This window comes from Convolutriloba macropyga, chromosome 2, assembly GCF_964194025.1.
Source record: "Convolutriloba macropyga chromosome 2, txConMacr16.3, whole genome shotgun sequence".
NCBI classification, from domain to species: domain Eukaryota; kingdom Metazoa; phylum Xenacoelomorpha; order Acoela; family Convolutidae; genus Convolutriloba; species Convolutriloba macropyga.
Window position 1 is genome coordinate 82233073 of NC_134469.1, and position 14777 is coordinate 82247849.

At 36.3% G+C, this 14777-nt stretch overlaps 1 protein-coding gene across 2 annotated transcripts in view; it reads right to left on the bottom strand.

Moving 5' to 3' along the window:
* LOC142334788 (uncharacterized) overlaps nucleotides 1-14561 on the bottom strand; it is a 24839-nt gene extending 10278 nt beyond the window's left edge. For both annotated transcript variants that reach the window (XM_075383082.1, XM_075383081.1), the window contains exons 1-7: nucleotides 14434-14561; nucleotides 13566-13663; nucleotides 11557-11896; nucleotides 10021-10533; nucleotides 6514-6640; nucleotides 3543-3671; nucleotides 2840-2931 (exon numbers count right to left, since the gene is read on the bottom strand). In XM_075383082.1, coding sequence (XP_075239197.1) covers nucleotides 2840-2931; nucleotides 3543-3671; nucleotides 6514-6640; nucleotides 10021-10533; nucleotides 11557-11896; nucleotides 13566-13663; nucleotides 14434-14456 — 1322 coding nt within the window. In that variant the 5' untranslated portion in view covers nucleotides 14457-14561. The remainder of the gene's footprint in view (nucleotides 1-2839; nucleotides 2932-3542; nucleotides 3672-6513; nucleotides 6641-10020; nucleotides 10534-11556; nucleotides 11897-13565; nucleotides 13664-14433) is intronic.
* Nucleotides 14562-14777: the final 216 nt, after the last annotated feature.

Below are 14777 nucleotides of genomic sequence, written 5' to 3' on the forward strand. Positions count from 1 at the left end.
TCTCAATTACGATTGAAAAGAATGAGACCTAGAAAATTCGAGTTTTTCTACCAATTGATAATTGATTACTGAGACCGACGTACTGAAAAGGTACCGCCAAATAACCTTTAATTACAGCGTTTATAAACATAGCCGGCAGATTGCCGGAAAATAGCAGCGACGCTTGTGGCGTTACATGAATTGAAACAACTATAGAAATAAAATAGACAGATCGACCATCAGTCCTTTAATAGACCACTAGACTTTTTGGGTTAGCTTCGGACTGTCATTTTTGAGACACATAAGCTTTAAGGAGAAAGCCCTAATAGGGCTTTTCAAAATTAGTATCTTTTCAATTTTTGCCCCCTCAGCTTAGTGGGCGCATAATATTCGCACCCCCCAGATGCACGTGCAGTATTGGGGGGGCACAAACGGAAGATTCCAAAATTAATATTCGAAATCAAAAACGCAAGACTCTAATAATCAACAATTAGGGCATATATGTTTGGCACTACTTAGATGCACATTATTGACCTTTAATAAGTAAATGTTCATAAAATTTAAAGTTTCACTATTGCAATCAGATGCCATGTTTTGAGTGAGGTAAGTCATTGAAAAAGTCAATTCAACAAAGTCAGGGTAAGACGAAACAAAAATCTGTTAGACGAAGTAAAAAAAAACATGGCAGGACAAGTCCTGACGTACAATTCAAAGAATTTTCATTGACTAAACAGAAAACTAGACCTAGAGCGGACTATGAATGGATTGGGAAAACCAATTAGAAAAAAATCCGATCCAAAAAAATCGAAAAAAACAGTAAAAATCAAAGTGAAATTGCCGCATGTGAACAAAAACCACTAGCGAGAAAGCGAATTTTTGTTCAAACAACGTTTTCTCAGTGTACTTTAAATTTAGAGCGCAAAAATTTAACGCCGCAAAACCACTCGCTTTTTCGCTCCACTTCCCGTTTCGGCGTGACCAAAGTCACTACTCCAATTTGACTTCAAAAATCATGAAAATGTGCAAACAGATCTTAAAAAAAATAGCCTGAAGAAATCCGGAAACGACTCGAAATCCACTTAAAAGCCATCCAAGTACTCATTAGAAAGAATTTGACTCTACTAAATTAGGATTATCGTGAAACAAAACTATGATACAAAAAAAAAACAAATCCAATAAAATATAAAAAAATCCGATCAAATTTTGTCAGACCTTGAGATCCCAAATTAAATATCTCTGCCAAAATTACTTCATCAGCACAACTAGTACCTACTAAAATCACTGATGAGAAATTTTAAAAGACTTGAAGCCAAATCATGAAAAAATAAGCTCTTACAAACAACTTTGACCAAAAAACTTGAAAAAGTTAATAAATTTTTAATATTACAAAAGCACATAAAGTCAAAAATTTTTTTCACCACTAGGTTATCTAAATGCTCGCAAAACAATAGGCAGGCCATACTAGGCTAAGAAACTTGTCTAGAAAACAGAATAATAAACGAAAAACTGCAAAAACTTAAAGTAGTTCCAATTATCGCCATTTTTCGTCACAATTCTCAACAAAAAAAGCTTTATATCCACAAAACTGTAGCCACTTGTAACTAGAAATTGCTCAAGTAAAAGGCCTTTTCAACGTCCAATTGAGGCAGTAAAACAAAACAAAAGTAAAAAAAATTGCAAAAATTAGCCCAAAAATCAGCAAAATACATGAAAACCACCATAAAATTTGTTGAGCATAAAATTCATATAAATTTCTAGAAATCTTTAAACCACTACCAAAACTAGCCTAAAAATTAAAAAAATCATAACCAAACCTCTTAACCAAAAAAATTGAAAAAACAGCTTTAAAATGCCGCACGTGAACAAAAAATTCGCTTGCTTACAGAATTTTTTTCACATGTCAATTTCTCGCTCTCTAGAAAACAGCGACATAAACAAAACACCTTTCTCGTTTCGCTCCACTTTTCATTTTGTTTAGCAACAAAATCACTCCAAATTTTTCACGTGTTTCATTTCCCGCTTCAAAATTCACTCCAATAAAACTGATTAAAAAAAGAACTTCTCCAATACTCCTCTTCGAGTCGTAAAATAGACAGCGCCCCAATGAAATTCAAATTCTTTGAATTGTAAAAAATTTAGGAGCGCTATAATAGCCGCCTAGAATTGAGGACGCGGCTATTAATCATCATTTTAAAGTAAGTAAAAGTCAATTTGTTAAATCACGAGTGAACAAAAAAAACTTCACGCGAATGAAAAAACATAACCGACTAAACGTCGGAAGAATTGCTCTTGAACGATTAGTGGGAGCTCTAATCAATTGCAGCCTGCTTGAGTCGGGGGGGGGGGGGGGTGGAGGGGAGCCTAAAGGAGACTAAGAAGTTCTATAGTGGGTTTCACATATCCACATTAGAGGTTAACATATACCACTATTAAAAATTAAAGTAAAAAATGACACCAGTTTCGGCGCACTTTTCATTTGACTTTTAGTATTAAATTGCCGCCAATTGAGTTCAGTTGCTTGAAATTGTGATTGAGAGAGAATTTTAGATCACGCGAAATGCAAAAAGTCAAGGGCGTAAAAGTCACTCGAAAAGTCAAAACCGTCAAGCGAAAATTTTGCATAAAAAAAGACACACACGTTTACATAATTGCTATGAACTACGTTCAAGAGCAATTAAAAAACTCGTTCCAACAGGTATGAAAAAAATCGACATGCACAAAATTTGCTCTTAAAATTTTATGAGTGAATGAACACAAAATGATTTGAAGTGCGCTTGACTGGTCTTAACAAAAAAATTGACCAAAAAAACCAAGAAGGGTAATACTAGCTCCTCTCAGGTATTAAGGAATATAAGCTAACCCTGAGGTTTCGAGTGACCCTCCAGTTGACATGTATTTCTGCTGTGTATTGCTGAAAGGTTTCCGTGGAATAGGTGGTTTTGCTACTGCTGCCTGAAAAACAACAAACCTAATTGCATTGTAAGGGTACTCAATATTTACGTCGCCTCCTTAAGAATCTAAAGCCACCTTACTCGACAGAAGTAACCCAGGTTCAGTTGTACTTGATCAACTGAAACTTTAAAGTCATTTAAAAGCCTTAAGGAGTGCTGTGGTCTACCAGTCTAGACCCTTTCAAATTGATTTTAAAATGAGTTAGAACTTAAGTACCCGTCGTGTATTTGGTTCGGACAAAATTGTTAAATATTATTTGTTTTTGAGCATCGTAGCATTGTTCGTTTCACATCAAGCATGAATCGTGACTAGGCGTTATTACTGATGTTCAATTTATTTAATGAAAGGCCAACCTATTCGCTGGACATCAATGCCTGTATTTGATCATATGTAATTGGGGCTAAGTCCATTTGACTTCAACGATAATCATATCTAATACTTCAGGCAGCGAATGATCTCAAGCTCTAAATTGTCTGAAGATAGAACTGAACTAGCTCAAAATAGCCCGACTTGCTCTATTATTAGACAGAACTATATCAAACACAGACACTGATTTGATAATCTCTGAAACTGAATTATCCAGTATTAAGACTGTGAATACATGTGCTGACCTTGAGTTTTATGAAGTTGGCAGGAAACATGCGCTGTTGGTTGGAGAGACCATTTTGGGGTTCGCTTTTGAGCCTGCCCAGCCACCATTCCTGGTTTACTTTTCCACTAACCACGATAAGGTCTCCTTGCTAAAAGAAAACAGATTCTTAATCAGATAGCCCACAGACTGTCGAAACGTAGCTGCGAATAGACTCGCAAAGAAAGAATAAATGTCTCCAAATAAGCATAATAAGGGATTATGAGTATCAAACATTTCGATGGATGGGGACAGTCAACGAGGATATTCACACCTTCTTTTCAGACTGCCCGTGCGTGCCGTAGAAAATAGATAGAAATATACGAAATGGGTTGACGATATCGACACCCCTTAAAAACTATGAAAAAACGGATTTTTCCGTATGTCAATTCCGCGAATTATCAAAAAGCAATCACGTAAATGACCTAAAATTTTTTGCCAATGAAAAAGAAGCCAAGTGAGCAAACGCCGTTAGTGAGAAGTGCAGCAACCATTCACTAAAAATTTGAAAATTTCAGCTTTTCAGTGTCATCAAATGTATCAAAACATGGGAATACTCCCGAAAAGACGAAGTAACTATTCACTAAGGCCGCGGATCTTTTCCTTTGCACCCCCCAGACGCACGTGCCATATTTTTACATAGTGATTTACTATGAAATGGCACGTGCTCTGTAACTGGGGGGATAACATACTGGGGGGGGGGGGGGGGGGGGGGATAACATACTAGGGGGGGATAACATACTAGGGGATAACATACTACTCTGTAACGGAAAAGATCCAAGGCCGCAACCAACTACCTACTAAATGACGACCAACGAAATGAAATTTCCATTAATAATAAACAGTTGAACATAGTACAATGGTTAAACATAATATATTCACTAAACAAGATGAACTTTCCAATTAATTATACTAAACATTTTCAAACAATAACAGGGAAAATTCACGAGGAAAGCCAAATCTGACAACTTCTGCTAACTCCATCACAAGTTGCGACTCTAAAACATTTATTTGCAGCAGACATTGCAATTCAACTAACTTTCATTCAAAAAAAAAACAACGGATCTATTCTGTTTTGACCCCCCACCTTAGTGAGCTTATATTTTTTTAAAATCACACAAACGTTACATTCAGTAAAAACTGAAAAAAATGGGAATAAAAGAATTTATCGAAATGTAAAAACTTTTTAAAAAATTCCCCGCAAGACACTAAAATGCAATGGCGCTCAACAATGGTCTTCAGGAAAACCATTCGATGTTGCTTCTGTTCGACAAAAATACCCACTGAATACCCTGCAAAGACAAGTCGCATCTACTGCCATTGTTAAATGTCTTGCACAATTCAATCGAAAAATCGCCCAGTTCGATTCAAGTGTGACTCCCAATGATTTGTTCACTGTATTGATCAGACCTGTTGGTCTTTTTTTAATGCGATTTTTCGCTTGACCGATTTTTCGTCTGACGCTTTTGACTTTTCGTTCTCAGAAAAAGGATCAACAGGTAGCGCCCGGCGGACATTAAGTGCTTTTAGAGCCTTTCAGCTCAAACTTTTGGAGACTTGTACTTATGTTGTGACGGGCGACGACACCCCCAGTGTTGACCCCCTCTATTGCCCCACCACCCCACTGCGCTGTTGCCCCCACCCCCTCCCTCCTCATCAGCCCTCTGGTGCACCCCCCAGAAACGCAAGGGCCAGAAAACGTCCTAACGGGTTTGGTAACAAATTACTGAAAAAATATTTGCCATGGAATCGCATTCATTTTTTAATATGACACATTTTAGCGACAAAACTTGCATTTTTTTCAAGCTTTTTGAAAAGTTTTTTCGGTTTTTAGGTTTCTTCAGCATCAAGAGCCATCTAACCTCATCTAGGGTTTGATTATAGGTTACTGCATAGATTCTAGATGTAATGGAAGGTTTTTCAAGATTTTTCAGCAATTTCTAAAATTACTTGCAATTTTTTTTTAAATCTTTTTGAATTTATCATTTTTTCCGTCACCAGGGTCCTAGGGACCTCCTCCAAGGTTCGATGATAATCTGTCGCATAGTTTATAGAGTTAACGGAATAGTTATCAATATTTTAATGACTCCAGCTTTAGCAATTTATTGATAAAATTTTATTTTTTTTTAATTTTTGGAAAATTCTTATGTTCCAAGTTTATGGATCTCTATAAGCCAGTGAAACTATTTAAAGCTTAAAATAGGGATACTGGTCTCTTGAGTCAATAAAATGGTTTTCAAGATTTTAATATCTTGAATTTTAGCAAGATTTTGGGAAAATTTGCAATTGTTTTCAAAATTTTTGAATATTTTGTCCTTTTCTTGAGTTTAACAATCATTACTGGCCAACGAAGAGTTTCAAGTCTTGCAGATGTGTTACTTGACATAACTCCGGAGATAAAAAATATTTTTGAACATTTTCATTGCGAAATCTGGAAGCTTTTATTTTAAATTTTGCAATATTTTGCAAATTTTTAAAATATCAGTTTTTTTAATTGGTTTATTTACTAATAAGGCTAGAAAACTAAAAGCTGCAGAGTCGAATCAAGCTGATGCTAGCCTCACTAAACTGTGGCCAGCTACTGACAAAGCCAACCGCTCGCTGGTCGTTTGAGAGCAATTCGCTCAACGTCATAACCTTATGCTCTACCGACTGTGCTATTTGGCCCTTACTTTTGCTATGCTGCAACCAATTTTATTTTAGCAAGAAGAGTGAGAGCAATAGAGATCACAAAAAAATGTAGAACGGAAGCGTGAAAAAGTTACTTGAGAAGTCAAAGAATGTTCTAGAAGAAAAGCGCAAAATGGTCAAACGAAAAATTTGCATAAAAAAGACCAACACGTTTACAATAATTGCTGTGAACTTCGTTCAAGAGCAATTAAAAAGTCAAATCAATGCTATTTTTTTTTTACTTACGATAGTAGTGAATAGACGTTTGCTCGATATAAACATACCTTGAAAGGTAGTTCATCTGCTGCCGTGGACTGGAAGTCGTATATCGCCTCGTACACACCACCCACAGTCGGTTCTACTGAATTATCACAGCTGGAATCTCCGCCATTCACAAATGGACTTGTTTGACTAAAATAGCTTTAATCGATTCGACATCTAAATATTCGTTATTTGAAGTAGTTTTTTAAACTCTAATAAAGTATCTTTTCCGTCTGTGCCTAATCATAATTCGGTGCATATTTGAACCGACAGCTCTCGTGCAATATTGTCATAATGGATTCACATGCAATGATTTGCATTTCCGTAACAGAAAACTGAAAAAAACACTTTCACTACCAAATAAATTATCACTACCATTATTAGCTGCTTTGTGAACAATATCAAACCTTAACATGTTAATGTGTTATTATAGTAAGAACATAAACCGACTACCGTCGGATGAATTACTCTCGAACGAGTCGCGAGGCAAACAATTTAGAAGGGGGCATAAGCCAGAGAAAATTTTATAGTGCAAAAACTCGGGTGGGGTTTACGCCCGTGACCTCTAAAGTGAGAGTCGTTGACATCAACACATTTGCCACACGTGCTATCAATTTGAATTTAGCAACAGACTTAATTTCTGAATCTGCGCAATTCAAATCACTCAAAAAATAATGTCGAGCGTAGAAAAGTAACTCAAGAAAAGAAATCGAAAGAATATTATAGAACAAAAATGTCAAGCAAAAATACTGCATAAAAAAGACACGTTTTGACAACATCAATTGCTTCAAAATTCGTTCGAGGTCAATTAAACAGGATTAAAAACACAAGAAATTTATATACTGCCAAAAATGCGAAAAAGTATCCCTCTTTGACCACCATGAACTCAATTGGGATTTTAAAAGGCAACTAAAAGGCGCAATTGAAGACCTCTTTAGCAAATAAAAGAAAAATTGAAGGCGAAAAAAAACAAAGTGATGTATGGTTATGTAAACAAGAAAGTTCGCTTGTTCTGTGCGTGGCACAGAATGTTCCAACATTTGCATTTGGAAGCATACGACATATCATATCAATGTATCTGAAATGATACCGCAGAAACATTTGTTATAACATCAAACAAAGTTTTATCAAGGTGCTACGAAAAAGGTCAATACTAATTAGCTGGAGTTGGAAAAACATCAGAGAAAAACGTATCTGAATTTTAAGAGCAACCGAAAGCCTGAGTAATTTTTAATTACGAAAGACTACTTAGTTGCACTTACTTATTCATACCAAATATCAAACGATTTTTCCTAAAAGATGTTTTACTAAAAACTCATTATTGAGAAATGTATTGCCGGCTACAGATATAGAGATAACTCTCTATTCCTCTCGGGAATAATGTCATGAACAATAACATTGGCAAATGTAGCTAAAGAAGTCAACGAAACATAAAAAAAAATCTAAAATGTGCAGATAAACTTTTTCTAGAAAACCGAAGGGGAAACCAAAATCATCAGAGAAAAAGAGTGCTCAAACCACATGTATTTATTAGCACCGTTCTCATTTCAACTTATTCGCAGCCATGAGATTTTGTTTCAGAAAGGCATAATACTGGAAGCTGATACAATTGTTTTCGTAGTAACTGCCATAATTATTTCGAATAGTTTGCTTACAATATCAACGAGACAAAAGTGTCCACTTTTCTGAGGTCTTTGTGTTTTTGGTTTAAAAAAGTAACTAGCATTCCGAGATAAAAACGATTTTAGGCAGTTAGGATCTTTTCTGTTTGTGCCCCCAGTGTAGTGGGTGTATATTATCTGCACCCCTAAAAGCACGTGCCATATTTTTACATAATACTATACAATGTAATAGCACGTGCTCCGTAACTGGGGGTGCAAAACATACTGCCGCAGAAACGGAAAAAATCAGGCAGTTTTATATAAAATCGGCAAAATCAGTACGAAGCAGTCTGTGTGAAATTGAGAAACATAGCAGTACAAGTCCTGAGATGCAATTCAAGAAAACGAAAAAAACGCCATTTTAACCATGTCTTCGATTTCAAAATTACAGATGTTTCTTTTTAACGATACAGCAAAAGAAGTTAAACAATTGAGAAAAAAGACTAATAAAAAGACTATTTCAGACCTCATGTGGTATCAAAATACAAGTTAGGACAAAGATTAAAATTTGTACCCGAATGAAGCAAACGCCACATTCTATCAAAAACCTTTAAAACAAAACTTGGGACTTGAAGTGAGGGCAAAATATATCAAACTCCATTTGATTATCAAAACAGGTGGCATCCCACTCATCGAAAAGTAAGTAAATTTTGAAATCTTGAAACAAACAGACAAAAACAAACATAAGGCATACAAAAGCAAATATGAGATTCAATTCCAACGATGTTGCAAAGACAAATTGGAGATTCAAATAATCAATTATTAATGAGTTCAACTAATTTCTTCACCTCCTGACAGATGTTTCCTATGTGAAAACTCTGAATTTGTAAAAAAAAAGATTCTGTAGATTATATACATCTGAAGTTGAATAAAAGCTTCTCTTTACGGCAACTTAAAAAACTGTAGCAGATTGTTGATTTACTTCAATTTTAAAACAGCATGACAAAGTTAGTTATTATATAGTTAGAAAACCTAAAAATTTTCAATCATTTCTTTTAAAAAGAATTTAACATTATAACATTTGAGAGCAATTGAGACGTGTCACTGTTTTTTTTTTTGGAAACAAGGACAAATTGATCATTAGCAAATATATCAAGGAGCGTAAAAAGTGACCAAAATACCGGTGTATGCTATTGCTAAAACATAACTTCATAGTTTTGTTCAGGTTCGATGAAAAAAATCATTTTCATTTTCAAAATTTACATTAACAATTAACCAAACCAACAATTAACAATACATTTTTTTCCTGATACATAGGACTATTACAAAATCCCAAATTGAAAGAATATTGAATGAACAATTAGGTTAAAAGGGGCAAAAAACGGGTAAAAAATATATAAAAGAGACTAAAAGTTGGCTGAAAACTTCTCAAAAATTTCCCAAAAAACGCAAATTTTTGGGTGTTTTTTCCTAGATGGAGAGATTGATAAATAAGTCTGATTAATTTGTTTCTAGGGCACCCTTAAAAAACGGTTAGTTGTCTGAATTGAGTGATTTTTGACCAAAATTAGCTAATTTAATCAAAAATTGCATTAAATTGTTGGTCAAAATTGTTGACAGAAATTTCTTCAAAAAAAAGCAAAATTCCTCTTTGTAGTGAAATTCTAGACGTAGAGTTTTAAATTGATACCTTATATGTTAGTCTAGGATGCCCTCAAAAAAGGTCAAAAATTGTCTGAACAAAAAAGTGGGGTTCTCCCAATTTTTCAAAAAAAAAATGTGGGAACAATAAAAGGCTGCAAAATGAGAAATGAAAAATTTTCTGCGTTTTATTAGTGAGCAAATGAAAAAACTTAGAATGTGCACATACCATTAAACTTACATGCCATATTCTATAGCGGTCTACGATAATGTATATTAAGCTCCAACCTGAAATTTTGCTGCGTATGGTTGGTAGTTGTCTCCGAGGTGGCGAATAGGCCGTCTACACTGGAACCGCTATTTTCCTCAAAAGGTCGATTAAAGGCGGCGAACGGATCCGCAAACTTTGTAGTTGTACTCGCAGCATTCGAGGCAGTTGCGTGTGCCGAGTAAGTACCAAAAGAGGACGAAGAGTTTGGAAAGTGAGGTTTGGGTTGTTGGCTCAAACCCCACGAAGACCCCGTACTTGCATTTTTACTGGAATTAGCGGAGGAAGCTGTTGCATAAAATGTCGATGATGATGATAAAAAGGGTGAGGACTTTACAAACGATTGCTGTCCGTTCACTGCAGGTGCTACGCCACCGTACGATTGAGGACCAGTTGCAGTTGCCCGTGATTCAGAAGACCCGCCTGAGTTTGAAGAAGGGACATATTTTGGGGTGTACGACTGCCCATATAAAGTGCCCAAGCGCTGCTTCAATTCTTCCACGGAAGTTCCGTTTGAAGACTTTTCCGGCACACTAAAACCAAATCGGATATGCTTAACATGTTCAAAATTTCTCTTTCTGCTTTCAAGCAACGAGTACTTCCAGACGATCTGCTCTGGCTTAGACCCAATCAACTCTAGTCTTGGCGAATAAATCGATTTCAAACGCCTTAAAATTTGGAAAACTTTAAATACTTTTTTAGAATTAGAATATTAAAATGCGGGAAATTGAAAGCATTCGAGAGTTTTAAGGACAAAAGATCAAAAATCAGCGCAGAAAACATATCCTCATCTTTTTTTTAACAAGCGAGTACAAAAATAATGAATATAGTGTTTCTGCAAGAATGTTTTTCCCTTCTCATTTATCTTAAAAATAAAAAAGTAAAACCTATAAAATCTGCTCTTTAAAATAACACCCGCAGTAAAAAATATTCGACACTTGACGGACTAACTAATGGTCCTACCATTTTCCACTCTTACCATAGCGGGCAAACTTATCTATCGGCCAAAATTGATTGAACAGAAAAATGCAGTTGAGCGAATAGTATCCTATCCGCCCTCCAAATTGGGCGTCAGAACAATTAAATTTTCTATTTGAACATAAAAAAATGTTCATTTTGTTTCTCAAGCAATTAATTTGTAGTGGTAACTGAAATTGTTGTTGATTTTAGTCTGCAAGGGGTCTGGGAAATAAGCCCCAATCGAGACCCCTGTCACTTAATTTTATATAGAATATAAACCCCCATATCAGCATTGAATGTTGGTTGTGATATTTTGTTCGGTGGTGATGCTTTCATATCAAGTCCCACGGGCCGCTAAGGCATGGCTCAACTCGCCAACAGAATAGCTCTTCAATAGTCAAGGTGGTTTATTTCTGTGGGGGATTTTTCCCGAAATCTGCCGGTTAATAATAGTCTCGTTATCGCCTCATGACTTATGGTACAAAATGAAGTCATCGGATTTTTTAAAATGAGAAGTTTCGACCTCTCATGATAACAAAAGTTGTTGCTAATATTAATCTATAAAACGATAAACCTGCTCAAACAATTACACTAACTTAGCAAAATGGCCAGATTTTCCGCTCTCTGCTGGTTTGGACGATGGCGGTGGTGCACCGAAAGCCGCAGTAGCCGACCCATCTACAATTCTCTCCGATAACTGGTTCATCAATTTGTCGTTTGCGGCTGCTTTGTTCATGGATGACGGGACTGTTTTGCCCATGTGAGAGGAGAGATAGGAGGACGTTTTAGAATCCACTCCTTTCTCTTGAAGACGCTGGTCCATGCTGGCTTGCACCCGGCTGGCAGCTGCATTTTGTACCCTCTCATTCTGAGCAGCGGTTGTGAGGGCACTGGATGTGGCCTTAACAGCAGTGCTTCTGGCACCCACTGGCACTTCTGAAATGGAACCCTGATTGGGGAAAGGCTAATGCACGGTCATGCTTTGATTTCTTAAACCGTGCGTTTTCTAGTCTAATACCCTAGCTAGTACTCTAGTCATTCAAATGACGTTTATCTTGAATGATTCTTGCACATCCGACGGCTAAATTGCAAGATGGTGCGTAAACTTAAAAGACTCTGGCAAGACAGCCGTCGGTAATACCAGGGTATGGTTCAGCCTATTACATATAATTAAAACACTCACGAGCACATTTTGAAATGCCTAAAGTCTGCGGTGCTAGAAGTTAAAATGCCAGAAGTTGCTACTTAGCCAGAAGTTGACATCCGTTAAAACGTGCGCGTTTCGTGTTTTAAGCATGATTACGCGACTCTGCAGAAGTCACTTCGAAATTCTGACTCAATATCTCAAACCGATTCGGGGTTCTCGATAAACGCCAGAAGTTCTCAGTGACTTCAAGCAGAGTCACGTAACCATTACTTCAAATTTTAAACAGAGAAAAATTTTCATCATTTTTTTAAATCGAAAAATAGATCATGCATGCCTCAATGTCCCAAATAGCGTTCAGATCAATCACCATCAGACAAATACCTTTCGATTTTTTTAAACTGAAAGACCAATTCTTTAAAATTTGCGGTTATGCCATTTTTGAAAGTTTAATTGTCAAGTAATTTTTCAATAAAACAATTGTTATATTCTGTTAATAATAATTATGAACCGCTATGTACGAAACAAAAGACGTCTGAGGACAAAAGAAACGAGAGAATGTCTGGTTTCAATTCTGTCTGCATAAATTATGAAAATATAACTGGCTTAAAGTCCCACGCCTATTGTAGAAAACCTGCGAGCAACGTTGTCAATTTTCAAATTATGAAAACAGCATGCGCGAAGATAACCAAACAATGAACGAATGTCTCAAAATAAGTCAGCCATTTTGACAGGCCAGCTGTCATAAAATGAGACTAGAATACATAACTATAATCTGTATGCATGCAAACTAGACAATAACTTTTTTACGGACTAACTTTACCTTTTACAACTAAACACAAGGACAGAATTGGAATAACTTCTACGAATGATCAACCATTATTTCATAGCTTAAAAACCCGCTTATTTGAATTCGATAAGATGTGGTACATAAAAATGAGACACTAAACATCACTTTAAGAATTGGCCCAACGGTGAAAGGCAACCATACAACTGACAAGGGTACACCTTCATAAAAAAATCCTATACATTAATTGCAATGGTTAGCCCCACATTACCAGGCTATGAACAATTACATTTAGGTTAAAAATATTTTGATGAATTATGACGATCTACGAACTTATGACGAACTTATTATGATGGTAAATAATTGTAATGTCTAGTCGCACTTTTTACCACGCTATGCCAAACATAATCAAAGCAGAAAGTGTTTTTTTTTCACTCATGGCAATGACAACAAAAATTTTGTTCACGGGAGTTTGGGGGTGGGGTAGATCATGATTGTAATTAAGAGAGAAATGGGGTCTTTCCCATTATAGCCCCCAATGAAATTATAGCCCCCCCCATTATGGTATAATTACCATGATTGGGGGGGGGGGGGGGGGGGATAGGTTATCTGACCACTAAGCTGGGGGGGGGGGGGGCTATAGTGGGAAAGACCTGAAACATGTTTGAACATACGTGCATAAAACGTGGATCCGACACTAGAGGACGCCGATGAGTTACCCCCTGAGGCGACATTCTTGCTTTCAGATTCATTCACACCGAACGGTGGTTTGCTGAAACAATCAATATAGTTGAAGTTTTACAGCCGGAAAGACAATTAAAACACTCACGTGCACATTTTAAAATGCCGAAAGTCTGCCGTGCCAGAAGTCAAAATGCCAAAAGTTGCTACTTAGCCAGAAGTTGAATTTCGTTGACTTTCGTCATTTTAAAACGTGCGCGTTTCGTGTTTTAAGCATGATTAAGTGACTCTGCAGAAGTCACTTCGAAATACTGACTTAATATCTCGAACCGATTCGCGTTTCTCGATAAACGCCAGAAGTTCTCAGTGACTTCAAGCAGAGTCACTTAACCATTACTTCCAAACTGTTTCCATTTCCCAACGTGAATAATTTTTTCTTTTCATAAGGCTAACCAACTAACGCGTGTTTTTACACTGATTTTAGTTTGTATAACCTTATAAGCGATCGAAAAGCCATTAAATTTATTAAAATTTAAATATGAATATACAGTTATAACTTAGAGGTAATATATTTATTACAGCCGAGCTCAGGTGGGGGACGAAACAGCTTTCAAAAATCGGATCTATTCTGTTTTGTTGGTCCCCCCAGTGTTTTTTAGGACCCCCAGTCACAAATTATATGTTGTTATATAGCACGTTACTATGTAAGAAAATAGCACGTGCGCCTGGGGGTCATAAAAAATTAATGCTCACTAAGCTGGGGTGGGGGGGGGGGGGTGACAAAATAGATCCCAAAAATCAATTCTAATTCTTTGGATACAAATGATCACAGAGGATGTTAAAAGTTAAAGTATTACTTACAAAAGAGACTTTGAGATATTCATTGTAGATTCCAAGGACTACTACTAAATGGAGTCTTTTCAACTGGGTTCAGCCAAGAGCCAGTTACACCCAAAAATCGTGTTCATTTTTCTTTCATATTTACACTGAAAATACACAAAGCTGTAATCTTCATAGTAGACCAATATTAACCAGAAATATAATATTAGAAGTCTAATTTGCAGATTATTTACCGCATTTTTAAGAGCTATATTTCCAGTGGACTTTTTCCCATAATTTGGCAAAATTGGACAAGACTTAGTTCCGCGAAAAGCAAAGATTTTCAGAAACGTCAAAGTTTTCGTAAACATTTTACAAGAGCAGTT